This window comes from Dermatophagoides farinae, chromosome 10, assembly GCF_024713945.1.
Source record: "Dermatophagoides farinae isolate YC_2012a chromosome 10, ASM2471394v1, whole genome shotgun sequence".
NCBI classification, from domain to species: domain Eukaryota; kingdom Metazoa; phylum Arthropoda; class Arachnida; order Sarcoptiformes; family Pyroglyphidae; genus Dermatophagoides; species Dermatophagoides farinae.
In genome coordinates, this window is record NC_134686.1 from 1,955,145 (window position 1) to 1,971,494 (window position 16,350).

Here is a 16,350-nt window from a genome sequence, read left to right on the forward strand (position 1 = left end):
AGCGATTATTCGGTTTTCTTTATTTCATTTTTTTTCTTGTTCAAAGTTCTTGTTTGCTTACTCGAGCTTGAAGAAGAAGAAAAAAACCATCTACTTTTGCACCATGAGTGAGTTTAATATATATAAAAGTGATCATCAGGATTCAAAGTTCAAATGCAATTAACGATTGGATACGGGTATTTCAAATGGACGTATTTTTTTTAACTTTGGCCTTGTGTTTAATTTTACATGCATTTCTTAACTATTAAACAACAGACACTCATATTGGCCTTTATATCATTGAAAAAAAAAAAAATTCGTTTTGCTTTGATGTGTGAATGACAAAGAGATGGTCATGTGTGTATATCACCACGAAAAAAAAGGAACAGAAACGAATTCAAATTTAAATTTTTTAAATTTTGGAACGATCCAAAATTATTATTGTATGTATTGGATGACAACAAGATTTTTTTTTCTTCTTCTTGTGAATTGAACAATCAAATTTGTTTCGCTCTCATTATGTTTGAACAAATAGTGTAGTGTGAACGTGCATGAATGAATGAAAAGAGAGGCTTGAGATTTTTTTTTTTTGTTCCACCATTGATGATAATAACCGAATCAAGACAATATCGTTCAACTATAGTGAATGTGTGTGTGTTCGGCCTTTTCAATTTTTCCATGATGATGATGATGATCATCATCGTCATCATCGAATACATGGTTGATTAGTTGCACATAAGAGATTTGTTTCAATCATTAAATGTCAATTGTCATCAAAATTTGACACTTAGATACTCTTGGATGAGCGTTTTTTTTTTTTTTTTTTTTGGTTATCGATCCAACAACAACAACAACAACAGATAAAAACCATGATTATCGATAATTTTTTTTCTTGGTTCATTCATTCATTCATTCAATGAATAAATATCCAATCAAAATTGGATTAAATCCCAAAAAAGTTATCATACACACACACACACACACATACAAATACACGTGACACATGGATTAATTTGGTGACATTTTTTTTCTTCTTACAGATGATGATGAGATTACCGTTATCATTGTTGTTGTTGTTGTTGTTGTTTTTGGGTGGAAAATCCTATTAATTCATGTCCAGAACGACAATGACGACAAACAAATTTTTTTTTATCGAGTTAATTTCCCAGATCAAATTCACAATCGATCAATCGATAGATCAATTGAATTTGTTATCTGTTTCTCTCTCTCTCTTTTTCTGGCTTTAGTTGTATCATTCTTTATCATTATTTCTCACCGGAAAATCGATTGTATTGCAAAAAAAAATATATACAGAATGAATGAATGAATGAAATAAATCACATATGGCACGCTCTTTCACCCTAGTATCCATAGATCAATAGTGGTGTGTTTGAATTTTTTTTTTATTATTATTATTTTGCTACTACAACAAAACAACATGAACATTGAAACCTATGACCATTTTTTTTTAAAGTTGAAGATAATTTTCTAATCATGATAGAATCACAACAAAGTGTGTGTGTATAAGAAATTTGGTAGACGTTCAAACATGTGTGTGTTTGTGTGTGTATGGATAGATACAGCCACTAGCAAATAAACATTCTCAGTAATATCTTCTACTGAACTGAATGAAGAAATAGGATCCTAAAATGTTTGTCCGTTCATTTCATACCATTTCTGTTGGTCTGTCTGTTAACAACAACTGTAGCGAAAATTTTTTTTTTTTTCGGATTCATACAAACAAGTGGGATTCTCATCCACCATTCGGTTATTGGTTATGTTCATGTCATTCTTTCATGACATTTTGTGTGTGTCTATGTGTGTTCTTTATTTATTTTTTTTTCTTTGTATCCGAATATTTTCTTCCATTCACCAATCTATTCATCGACTGTGTTTGTGTGTGTATGTTTTTATAGAAAAAAAAGGTTCATTCACGTCTTTATCCACACCAAAATAATCATCATCATCGTATATACACAACACATCCACTTTTTTGTTTTAATTCATCCGTTTTGTATATATATGTGTTTTGTGTCTGGTGTTATGTATTATTTCTGTTTCTGTTTTTGTTTTTCTGGTTTTTTTGTTTATATAATGTGATTCAATGATTATGGTACAGCATGTTTTTTTTCATTCATTCATTCATCATCACCATGTTCTTATATATTGGTTTTATAGCTGCTCCATGTATGCCTAGCCCAGAAATGTAATCACATCAGTAGTAATGATTTGAAGAACAAGGAATTTTTTCATTTTTTTTTTCTCGAAAAAGGTAAATATAATTGTCATCTAACAGAACAACAAAATTTCGATCCTTTGATGTGTATATATGTGTGTGTGTGCCATTTTTTATATTTCGAATGTAAATGTTCCAAATATACTGTTTTATCCTTGTCATTGTCATCATCCAATGGCTTTATATGTATGTTGTTTTTTTTTTTTGGTTTTGTTGTTTGTTGCATAATAATAATATATGCATGATGATGATGATTTTATTGGTTGATTTTTGGATCATCATCATCATCATCATCATGAATATATGAAGGACAATGTATCTGTGTGTGTGTGTGTGCAAGTTAATCAAAGTTTTTTTTTCTCTATTATTATTTAAAAACAGCACCACATGGACATTTTGGTGGTCACATCACATCACATCAATATATAATAAATATAGAACACATACAGCAATAACTTGTTGTTGTTGTTGTTGTTGTTGTTATAGTCTGCAAAAAAAAATCGAAACTAAAAGTTCAATTTATTACATAATAATGCACATTATGACAACATTTGTCTGATGTTTTGTTGTTGTTGTTGTTGTTGTTTTTGTTGTTATAAAATCGATGGCAAATGTTTGTATCCATTTCTAAAAACATGGTTTGTTTGTATATTAACAACTGCTATGTGTGTGTGTGTGTGTGATCAGTGATCACATCATCATGACCAATGTGTGTTTCGGTTTCGATTCATTCGTCGTAGTTGTCATCGTCGGGTATCTGTGTTTTGCAGAAAAAACAGACATCATTTTTTTTCCCTGTTATCTTATAATATAACACATTTAAGTTCAGACACATTTGTAAAAACAAACAAACAAAAAAAAATTAAACTTTTTATCCATTCACATTTTACCATCATCATTATTTTGTTGATGATAATCAAATGTTTCAAATGTTTAATTACTTTACTCTCGCCTTTTTTTTATCTCCTATTTGTTATGGATTTGATTCGATTTGATTTGGTTTCAAATAAATTGTATGGCCCCCAGTAGTAGTAGTTGTAGTAGTATATTGAATGAATGAATGAATAGTTTGATCTTCGCCATCATCATATCTTGATCCGAAATCTTTTCATGATCATGATGATTGCATTTCAAGACATTCCAATTTGCAATTTGTGTTTGTTTCTTATCCTACAGTCTACATTTTTTTTGGTTTGTTGTTGTTGTCTATCATATAGTAGTCATGTCATGTCAGTGTCACCAATAAAATAAGCAATGAGCATAAGGATTTCAGGTCCATCGAGTCTTTTTTTTCCACCGAAATAGACCATTTTGTCATTTTTAAATGCGTTTTTTTTCGTCTCTCTTTTTTTCTTACTATGGTAATAATATAAATGGTACCAATTTAGTTTCGTTTCGTTTCGTTTCGTTTTCGTTTTTGTTTGTTCGTTCGCAATATATATCTTGTCAATGTTTACTTATCCCATGCTGTTGTGTTTAGTTTAATGAACGAACAAAATACAATTTGGTCATTCAATTGAAAAACAAAAAACAACAAACAGCCATAGTTGGAATGTAAAACGAATGACGATGATATTGCCTCGACTATTTAGTCTGATAATAATAATAATAAGACAAGACAAGACAAGACGAATATATATTATAACGGGAGAATATAATAAGATAGTGTAAACTGTGTAATTGAATAGTTTTGTATTTTGTTTGCTTGTTGCATTCTTTATTCTTTACCGGTATTTCAATATATATATATATCGTGATAAGACAAACGCACATACACAAATGTACAGCAAATGATGATGATGATGATTTGGTGGCCAATAATAAACAAATGAATGGTCCATTTTTTTATGATTTTTCGTTTTCGTTTTGTTTTTTGTTTGTACGATATTGATGATGATGATGATCATGATTTTTTCTTGTTCTGGTTTTTTTTTGGTGTGTTTGATCATTTGCCCGTAATCATTTTTATATTATCATTATTGCGTGCTACTGGTCGACATTTTATTTTGTTTTTTTTTCATTTTTAACAGGAAATTTTTTCCGATTCAATGAAATAGGCTTTAGGCTTTTTTTTCTTCATTTCATTTCATTTCATTTGGCTGGCTTTGTGAACATTGCCGGCTGGTTTTTGTTTTCTGGCCCTTGATGCCGATGCTGATGATGATGATGATCACCATCATCATTGATGATCATTTTGTTCATTTTGTTTGTTGTTATTTGTTGGTCCGGCTTTTTTGCAAGCACGACCTTCGCCACCAATTTTTGATTCGATTTTCGATTCTTCTTTTTTTTCCCATAATTACTATGTTTATTTCTTTCCCTCTTCCATGTGTTTATATATTGTATATATGGACCGCACACACACACACACACACATATGGAGAAGGCTTTTTTTACCATGTGAGGGTCAAATTCACATTTTTTTTTATTTTTTGCTCCAAATAAACATACATTCCACTAGTTTTGCCGCCGCCACCACCACCACCACCAAAAAAAAACTCATTTAGTTCAATTCATGTGTGTGTTTGTTTCAATGATTCGCCCTAATTTGTTCTTAAATTATTCCGACAAAGAACAACAACAAAAAAAATTTCCGACAATCAAAAAAAAAATACCAAAAAGAATCGAAAGAAAGACAAAACAAAAAAAATGTTCACCATTTTCAAATTTGAAGCTCACTTTGCAAGCTGGTTTTTTGGTTATACTCTTGTTTACAACAAGATTCTTATATTATCCTTCCTTGATGATCATTAATGATGATGATGATGATGATGAACCAATTGTGTTCCAGATGTATGCGTGTGTGTGTGTGTGTGTGTGTGTGGTCATTGAAAAAAATAAAAAAAAAATTGAACGATTCTTCAAATGTGTGTGTTCGGGTGAAATGAAGAAAGAATGTGAATGAATGGGAATACTCATTATTATTATTATTATCGTCATCATCAAGAACAGCAGCAGCAACAACAACAACTGGACATTGCATGACCACAAATCATTGACATTGTTGTTGTTTTTTTTTGTTTTGTTTTGTTTTGTATATATAAAATAATAATGACTTTAAGTTATTGTCACCCAAATATTAGAACTTCTTGTTCACAAACACAACATGCACACATACACACACACACGAAATCAAGTGGACCAAACCAAACCAAAAAAAAATAATGTAGGATTTAGAAGAAGAAGAAGAAGAAGAAGAATAAAGAGTGACCAATCCTAGATGACCATCAAACTAGATCATCATCATCAACAATAATAATAATAACGATGAAATCAGAAAGGGGGTGTGTGTGTGTGTGTGAGTGGTGGGTAAATAGTCATTGAATTTTCTGCAAAAAGTTGTTCTAGTTTATTATTATTATTGTTGTTGTTGTTGTTGTTGTCGCCAAAAAGAAATTTATCTTTTCTAATTTGTTCGTGACATAACATCATCATCATCATCATGATCATCATTTTTGATTCATTTTGTTTTTCGGTTATTATTATTATTATTGTGAAAACAACAACAACAACAACTACAACTACAACTACAACAACAAGCCCAAATCAAGAACGAAACGATAATTTTATTACTCTGTATCTTCTATCTATCTATCTATCCATCCATCCATCCATCCATCCTGGATATCATTCATTACGAATTAATTTCAATGTTGTAGAAAAGAATAGATAGATAGGAACTAAAGAGATTTAAGATGAAAAAAATGGACAAATTCTTAGCCTGATTATTTTCATTTGTCTTTTGTCTGATTGCTGTTGTTGTTGTTGTTGTTGTTATCATTGAAACTAGACTGATGATGATGATGAAAATGGATTCGAATGATTTTTCTTTATTTCTGGTTTACCCACACTAATGACTTTTGTCTCTCTTTTTTTTTGTTTCTTGTTCGTTCTTTATTATGTCTGAAAAAAACCCAGTATCAAATTCATTATGTAAGTGTGTGTGTGTGTGTGTGTGTATGTGAAACTTTCATTTTCATTTGAATTCATTCATTTTTGGTTACAAATGAAATGAAGAAAATATTCTCACTAAGTTTGTGTCTGGTTTATATCCGTTTTTTTTCTCGTTTTGTTTTTTTTTTTTTTTGCTCTGTCACTACTGTTTTATTCATATTTCGATCCATTTTATAAACTGGATTCTTCTTGGATCATCATCGTTAATGTGATTTTTTTTTGTTTCGCTTTTTCTTCTCATGAATGGATCATATTTTTTTTTTTTTTTTTTTGGATCATTACTAATTTTTTTTCCATCCGACCAAAATTCTCTCTATTTTAGCCAAAATCTGTCATTGTCATGTAGAATTTTTTTTTTAATTTTTTTATCATTTTTCCAAGTGCAAAAAAAAATTCATCATCATCATCATCATCACCAGCATTGAACTTTTTTTTTGAGAAAAAGTCAAAGAATATGACTGCAGAATTACACTGTAATGAATGAATGAATGAATGATGAGAATAAAGAATCGTGTGTGTATGTGAAAACACATCATCATCATCATCATCAATAGACATACAAAGAGAGGCTAATCGATCAGTTTCAAAAACAAAACAAAAAAAAAATTGAAGAAAAAAAATGCTAAGATGAAAAAAAAACGATGACACATACAGACCGATTGCACATCATAATGTAGAATGATGAACGATGATTCCCTTGATGGTCTCATGTTATTTTCATTTTTTTTATATATTCGTTCATATTCCGGTTATTCCATTTGGATCACTCTGTATCTTACGGTGAATGAATAACATCAACAGCAGCCACACACACACATGCTGTATGCAATCTGTGTGCATGTGTGTGTGTGTTCATTTTCCATTATTTCTTTTTTTTCACTTACTTTTACATCGAATATTATTTATTCAGAATTTTAATACAGAATCGTTTCAGTAGCGTCTGTGTGTGTGTGTGTGTTTATGTGTGTGAGTCATTCTTCACCGCTAAGCGATTTACATTTTTATTTGTTACACATGTTTGATTACAAAAATCTATACCAATGAACGAAAAAAAAATTGATAGGAAAATGAAACGCCGAAATGAATTGTCATAATCATCCATGCTGAAATTTATTTGATCATTTGAAATAATAATAATGATGAGGATGATTAGATTTTCTGGCTCGAATGATGAAAGATGTTTTATCTTGGAATTTTTTTTTTGGTGGTTTTTTTTTCGCCCCGATTCTGAACATATACATTCACACACACGCATACAGCACACACATATAACGAATTCACCGGTCCATACTGATAATGATATTGATTTGAAATGATTTTTTCCATATTTGGGTGACCATTCGTCCATTATTATTATTATTATTTGTTGTTGTTGACCATTGTCGTGTTTTTGCATTAATCACTTATTTCATTCACATTTTGTCTGTGTGTGTGTACGCCATTTTTGAAACGTCATTTTTTTTTCCTGGTGAACCATGACCATAATCATGTTTCATTGGTACATATAGATAGATTTAATCGTTAATGATAACCACTCATTTTTGTTTGTTTGTTTGTTTGATGTTGATTTTGATTTTGATTTTGATTTTGGATTTTGTTTTGTTTGATCAACCATATCGTACGCTGTTACTCGTTGTTCATTTTTTTTTTTTTTGAATTAGGCCACAATCATCAAAACTTATTAAAGAGAGAAAGTGAACTTTATCATCATCATCATCATCATGATGATCATCTTAGGTTGAAAAATTTCATGTTTTTTTTTCAATTAAAAATTTTTTTTTTTTTACGAGATGTTTATAACCACAACAACAACAACAGTGATGACGATGAAATTTGATTGACATTTCTGATGTGATTATGATTGCAATAATTATGGCCAAGTAAATAAATCAAAATTTTTTCATTTTCATTTTCATTTTTTTTTTTTTCGAAGATGATCATAAAATGAATTTTTTTTCTATCGAAAGTAAATGTTGGCCACATTCTTTTTTTTTCTCCATATCAATGATGATGATCATCATGATGATAATTTATGATATCTTGATCATTTGTTCAATGTCCAATGATGATGACCAGAACAAGATTCGTTGATTTAATTGCATTTAATTTTTTTTTATCAATGTTCACAAAGAATCATCATTATCATTATCCGTTGTTAAATATATTGTCTTGTATATAGTTGTAGTAGTGGTGTATCATCATCAAGTATCATTATTATTATTATTAAAAGTCGATTAAAATTTTCATCATAATCATTATCATCATCATGATCATCATCATTGTGTTTGAATGAAACACTGGAAGCAGCAGCGGCAGCAGCAGCAGCATCTTTTCATTTTTCTTTAATCACATTCGTGACTGTAAATGTTTTTTCGGTTCTTTTCATTCTTGGGGCCAATTTTTTTTTCTGGTGAAAAACACAACATCAAAAACAATTAGTATTTACCTGGGTTTTTTTTCTCTCTCTTTTACAGTAAAAAAAAAGTGTACGGGAAAGAGGGGGTATCCATAACCGAATCTTGATTGACTTGATTTTTTTCAGCCATTTGAATAGGTGAAAAAACCTGATGATAACCAAGAAAAAAAAACTTTACTGGTTTTTTCAATGAACATACACAATGAAAAAAAAAATGACCGTCGATTATCTATATACATTCATCCGGATTGTTTTTACTTGGTTAGATAGTGGTTGTTCATCATCTAAATCCAATCTATCATTTCATGGTTTTTTTTCACCATTTCACCATCAATGCAATGGATTTATTACCACCACCACCACCACCATATCTTGATGAGCTTAAATTGTTTTATTATCATCATCATCATCATCATCTTGTATTGCATTGACCAAAAAGCATCAGAAAAATATTAATAACCACCAAGGTGTAATCTTAATTGCTCAATTATGAATATTATTCACGTGTGTAGTGTGTGTGTGTGTGTGTGTATGTTTTTTTTTTGTCATTTCACATCATCAATTTTTGTCTTTTTTTTTATTCGCTCTATTTGTTCATTTAAATACATTTTCCAGTGTGGAAAACCAAAATTTTCCAAATACCTTGAAAGGTGAACCTAAATTTTTTTTTTTACATTAAAATAATATCATCATCATAATCATAATCATAATGGCCATTATCATCCATTTTTGTCCAACCAAATATTCTATACAAGATTAAATAAAAAAAAAAAATGGGGGCCAATGGCCATATTTAAGTGATTTTGGCATCGTCGTCGTAAGTCGTTGAGATAAAAATTGAATCTCATCATCATCATCATCATCTTGATGTTTAAAAATGTGGCCATTTTTTTGTGTGCTTTTCGTCAAATTGCCATCATCATCCTTTTTTTTTCATTGCCTGGCCATTCACCATTCATTCATTCATCATCCATCCACACACATATTTATATAATCCATATGGCTACGAATTATCATCATCATCATCGTTGCGAACATTTTTTTCATAATAATAATTTTTGAAAACTTTTGAAAATAAAAAAAAAAAATTTCAATGGCAACAAGAATTACATGGGCAACACCTTTTTTGGATGGATGGATGGATGGATGACTGTGCTTTTTGATGTTGTTTCCCTTATTCACGTTGCTTTTGTTGTTGATTAACACTTTGTATTTGTGTGTGTGTTGTTGGCATTTTCACATCACACACACACACACACACACATACACATTGGATAAATAGGCAGTACGAATCCAATTCTATCATCATCATCATCATATAATGATGATGATGATGACTGTGTAACATTGGAATAAATGAAATGAAATCTTCAAATAATAAACGTATAATGATGACTAATGTGTGGTGGTGGTGGTGGTGATTGTGGTTGTGGTTGTGATGGCTGATGATTTTATTTTATTTTTTTTTCTTTGTGCACTGAAATAAATTCATTCATCACTGTGTTCAATGTGGATGATGATGATGATGATGATGATCATACACAGAATGCCGATATTATTATTATTTTTTTCTTGGTGGTTTTTTTTCCACCATTTTGGCTCGTGTTTTGATTCTCTCAACCACCACCACCACCACCGCCGCCGTACACACAGGTTTAGATTTAGATTTGGATTTTTTTTTTCATTTTATTTTGTCGATTATTTTTTTTTTTACACATTTAAAAGCAAAAATAAAGACAAAATTACACGGGCGTTGATCACGATCAAGTGATGATGATGATGATGATGATGATTATAATGATCATCAAGTGATTGTGATGTTATCAGAAAAAAAGGCATGAACAGACAAAAAAAATTGTTTTTTTTTTTGGTAAGAAAAGAAATGAACAAAAAAAAAATGAATCCGAACCAGATTCACAGATAGTTAATTGAGTTATATAAATGTGTAATCTAATTTGTTTTCGTTTGTTTGTCTTAATTTTTCCGTTATTTGATAATAATTATGATCATCATGGATGTTTGTTTGTTTGCTTGCTTGCATATTTGGAAAGAGAAAGAGAAAATGAAACACACACACATTTGATTAATCATCATCATCATCATAGAACAATATGGCTTTTGAATATATCGATTGATTATTTATCTTTTTTTCCCCTTTTTTTTGTCTTTTTTTTCCATATTTAGCCTGATGAAAATTTTCATTTTTCTTTGTGGTGGGGAACCTTGTCAACATTTTTAATCCATAATTCATCAATACAATTTGGACATTTTTTTTGGACATTGATCCATTTGATTGATTCTTTTGAAATTCGAAATTTTTTGTCATATATGCTACAACGCCTTGCATTTGGGATAAAAAAAAATCGATTCAATGGTGTGATTATAACGATTGATTAACGGAGAAAGGAAAAAAATTTTTTTTTTGTGATATGTCTACACAACGACAACAACGTTCATCATCATCATCATCATTCGACGAGCATCATCTTCATTATAATTGCTCTTCAAAATTGTCCAACGATTATCCACATATGAAAATGGCAAAAATGAAATGTATAAAAAATCAATCATCTAATAATACTAATGATAATCAAAATCATATAATCACAAATCGATATAATCGATATACAACAATCGATACTGTAAATAATAATCTTTCATCATCATCATCATCATCAAATTATTTAATGTCGATAACAATACAATGCTATCTAACCATAATGGCATTGTTCTTTATTACATCATCATCATTCATCACCATTGTCGATGCACGTCGTTCAGGTATGTTGTTGTTGATTTGTTAATTGAAAAAATTCTTTTCATTTTTTTTCCTTTTCCTTTCTCTATCATCATCATCATCATCAAAAATTTCGTTTCGTTTCATTTCATTCGATTCGATTCGATTCAATGATGATTATTATGGTGATCTATCTATATAACTTTTATCGATATATGAAAAAAAAATGAAAATGAAAAAAATGTAAACCATGTAGTTTTGATGTTCATCAAACACCAATAATCATCAATCCATAAATTCAATATATCAATATATATAATAAAATATCGCCCACAAAAATAGCTAGTAGTAGTCATCAACACATTTATTCTTTTCATTTTATACAATATTCCGCCAGTGTGTATGTGTGTGTATGAGAGAATGATATAATTACATATTTTATTCGCATGTCAATTTTTTTTTCTTTTCTTTTCTTTTCTTCATTACACGCACTGTATCTTATAATCATCTTGATGATGATGATGATGATTATTATTATTTTTTTTTGTCATTTACAATGTTGCAGCAGCAGCAAAGAATTGTCATTGTAAAAAAAACGACAAAAAAAATTGCAAATTGAAAAATAGTGGCAGTGTGGCGGTGGTGATTGTATATATTACAAGTTGATACATTCGTTGTTTTTTTTTTGTTGTATTTTTGACTAGGCAACATGTCAAATGATGTAATAATGGTGATGATGATGATATTCTTGATGTTTTGTAGTGTAGATTCTCATACACACTCATCATCATTACATGTATAGATTTGTCAATGTGAAATTATATATGTGTTTTAATGTAATATAATGGAAAAAAATGTTTCGAACAATAAACCATAATGATGATGATGATTTGAAGCATCACTCATTTTTTTTTTGTTCTTGCAGTCAAATTTATCAATCCATTCTTAATTTTTTTTTTACTTCTGGGTGCTACCATTATCATCATCATGTCATATGATGATGATGATGAAAATTATTCAACTGATTGACTTTGATTCATTTGGTTTATAGTCAAATTTTTTTTTTATTCATTCAATTGCTATAAAAATACCCATATGGTGTGGTTATATAGATCAATTGATAGTAGCTTGATCTTTTGACATTTGACAACAACGACGACGATCCATCCATTACATTTTATCTATTTGGTTATTTAGTGGCCAATAATAATAATAATAATATCACCAAAAAAAAAAAAAAAATGGAATCTTGACATTTCATTTTAAGATTTGAAAGAAAGAAAAAATTTTTTATCTTTCATTTTCCAAGAGAAATATAAAGAGATTGAGATAAAAAATCATTTAGCAATTTTTTTTACATTTCCTTTGATTGCTTGATTGTTGCTGTTTGGCGAAGAAAAAGAAACCAACACATCAACAGCAACAACAACAACAACAGTCGCACAAAATCATCATCATCATCATTGATCTTGAACATTTTCTTTTGCTTTCTTTCTTTCTCCCACTGATATATATGATGATGATGATGATCATGTTCAGTTTAGACATATGCAAACACACACACACAATTTATGAATTTTTTTTTCCATTTTTGTTTTGTTTTGTTTCGCTTTTTTTTTTACTCACAAAGCACATTAGTCCATATATTGTGGACTAATATTTTCCATATTTTTTTCTGTGTTTCGTCGTAATAATAATATAATAATTTTTATGCAAACAACAACAAGGAGTTGGCCGACCAAAATACGAAAAATGTGTGTGTGTGTGTATAGCATAATCCTAGCCAGGTAATATACAAATATTAGCAGTGAAAAAGAAAAAACTCGATCATCATCATCATCCATAATGATGATGATGATGGAAACAAAACAACAGAAAAAACAGAAAAAAAGTTTCATCAACAAACGAATGAACAAATGGAGAGAAAAAAAAACACGTATAACACAAAGCATGCAACGCGAAAGAATTGATGAAAAAATTCAAATTAGGCAGCCTAAATAATTTTTTTGTTCATTTCTGTTTCATTGATTATAATTTGTTGTTGTTGTTGTTGTTCAATTTAGTTTAGTTTTTTAGATATAAAAAAACTTTGTGCATTTTAGCCGACACCGCCTCTGTTTTTTTCTTTGTTGTTGTTGTTGTTTTGTTTTGTTTTGTTTCGATTTCGACAAAAAATCATCTGGAAAAACAAAATCCCAAATGATTTTGAATGATGTGATGATGATGAAAATGGACAAAAAAAATGAATGAATGAAATATTGACACTTTTCATTCATGTGTTTGTATTGTATTTGTTTCCAGTGATTTTCGTTTCCAGTGAAATGTGTGATTTTGAATTTATTTTATTGATTGAAAAGATTCTATTTGATGGTTGTGGTGTTGTATATTTTTATTTATTTTTTTTGGTTGATATGGTGATTGGTTATTATTTGGATGGAGGATTTGTGGTCGATTTATGTGTGTGTGTGTGTGTGTTTTGTTTGCGTAACAGTATGACATTTTTTTTGCTCTTTCGTTTTGGTTATATATTGACCAACAGAATAAATCGACAACAATTGGACAATGTATGGAATGTGTGTGCCTATCTAAATTAATGAAGATTAACAATGGCCATTAACCATTGTTGATTTTTCTTTTGGTCGCCTGGCTATGGTTTTTTTTTTTGGTTCGTTGTTCTAATTCTGTAAAACATTTCCAACTAACCAACCAAAAAAAAAAAAGAAAAAAAACCCCACCGACCAATTTATAATCTCATATTCTGTATATATGGTGTGTGTGTGTGTGTGTGGGTGGGTGGGTGGTTGGTTGGTTTTTTCAAGCATCACCAACATTGTTAACAATGATAATATTGTATATTGTTGTTGGTCAATAGAATTCTTATTCGATGTTTTTTTCCCCTCATTCCATTTCATTCATTCATTCATTCATTCCTTCTATCATTTATGGTCGTTTGTTTGCTTGATTTAATTATCGTTTTTTTTTCATCTTGTTTCGTTGTTCAATGTGTGTGTATGTGTGTTTGGGCTCATTAATTTTCGACTTATTTCATTCTTTTGCAGAGAAAAAAAAACACTATGATGACAGTATGAATGCTGTTTGCGTGTTGAATGGTCCAAAAATCGAATATTTTTTTTTTTGCTGTTCCACAAACCAAAAATGAATGAATGGAAAAGAATGTTACATTTGAAAATGGAATAAACATTTTGTCGTCGTTGTTGGTGTTGTTGTTGTTGTTGTTGTTGTTGTAGTTGGCTAATCCTTTTTCAGTAGAATTCTATCTATTTAACTAGAATTTTCTTTTTTTTTTCATTTTCATTTTGTCATCATCGTTATTTTCAAATGTTATTTATTGGACTCTCTAGCTATCGGTTGTTGTTGTTGTTGTTGTCAAGATCAATGAAATAGGAATTTTCCATTTACAATACTCATTTGTCTTGACTTGTGCGAATGAATGAATGAATGAAGAATTTGGTTGAATTTTTTTTTTCTATCTTTGGTGGTTCATGACAAATATTCTGGTGCCATAGAAATGGAAAAAATGAAAACAAATAATTCTCTCTCTCTCTCTTGCCAAGATAATTAATTGAAATGAAAATTTTCAAATTTTTTTTTTTGCTCTTGTTGTTGTTGTTGTTGTTGCTGTTCCAAACGACCTGTTTTTTCTTTGTCGTTGTGATGTGATGTGATGATGATGATGATGATGCACACACTACAACACACTTGATAATTTTTTTTTTTGCTGTTTCAGCAAAAATCTGGCTGAATTTTTGTTGATACACAAATTCAGCCAGAATCAAGCGACAAGAAACTTGAAAATTTTTTTTTTTATTTCCCCCACATTCAAGTATGCAATAATAATGATGACGATGATGACGATGATGATGATGAAAAACTTGAAAATTGCTCAACTTTTACCCATTTTCTTCTTCTTCTTCTTTTTCACATCCGGAAATTGAAGAAGTGAATGTTGAAGAAAACATTTTTACGATGATGATGATGATGATCTTACAAATTTTTTTCCATTGTAATTTTTTCGTTGTTCCATTTGTTTTATTTTTTTTTTTGCATTTTTCAAATGAATCAATGAATACATCTTTTTCGTGACTTTTTTTTTTCTTCACTGGAACTACTACTACTAAACATCATTCATCATCAATTCCAATGACAACAACAACAACAACAACAACAGTCAACTACAATACAATGTGTGAATGGGAAGACTTTGGTGCTTTTGGTTGCTCGTTTGATTCGTTGTTATTGTTATGGCGTGTTTTCGTTTTCTGTTGTTTTTTGTTTAGAATTCCATACCAGATTTGAATAAATTAATATCACAGATTCATTATTATTATTATTAAATTGAATAATAATAATAATAAAATGGCAGCCATTTTGTCATGTATGTAATTATAATTATAAATATATTCATCTGGTTCGTGTGTGTGTGTAGGCGATAGAAAATTAATTAATTAAACATACCTTTTTGGCCCACATGTCTTTGTCTATCTCTCTGTGTCTGTACTTGCTGCACACACACACACAGACACAGAGATTTCTGGCTAAAAACAACAAGATTATGATGATGATATCATTTGCTCTAATATAACAATCATAATAACTAAACCGTTTTTGTTTTTTGGGTAAAAAAAATGAAAGAGAAAAACAAAAGAAAAACAGGAAAAAAAACATGATCCACAAGAGAACCATATTGTTGTTGTTGTTGTTTTTTCGTATGATTCGTTTCTGTTTGCATGGTTATTATTATTCTAATCAATTTATTCATCATCATCATCATGATCATTATAATTGAACTAAGTTTTTTTTCTAATTAAATTACTTCGTTAAACTTTTATTAGATATACTTGTACAGCTTCTTAGTGTATTATATCATGATGATGATGATTATGGTGAGAGATAGACATGAATGAATGAATGAATAAATGATTTTATCGTTTGTTTTACTTGGTTGATTGAATTTTTTTTGTTTTGTTTTGTTTTGTTTTGTTCATCATCATCATCATAATAAAGTAA

The 16,350-nt window shown here is 29.6% G+C and overlaps 1 protein-coding gene across 2 annotated transcripts in view; it reads left to right on the top strand.

The window, feature by feature from the left end:
* Positions 1–1,647: 1,647 nt before the first annotated feature.
* The window catches only part of LOC124489863 (latrophilin Cirl), a 33,044-nt gene continuing 18,341 nt past the window's right edge, over positions 1,648–16,350 (top strand). For both annotated transcript variants that reach the window (XM_075734708.1, XM_075734709.1), the window contains exons 1-2: positions 1,648–2,251; positions 10,770–11,366. In XM_075734708.1, coding sequence (XP_075590823.1) covers positions 11,015–11,366 — 352 coding nt within the window. In that variant the 5' untranslated portion in view covers positions 1,648–2,251; positions 10,770–11,014. The remainder of the gene's footprint in view (positions 2,252–10,769; positions 11,367–16,350) is intronic.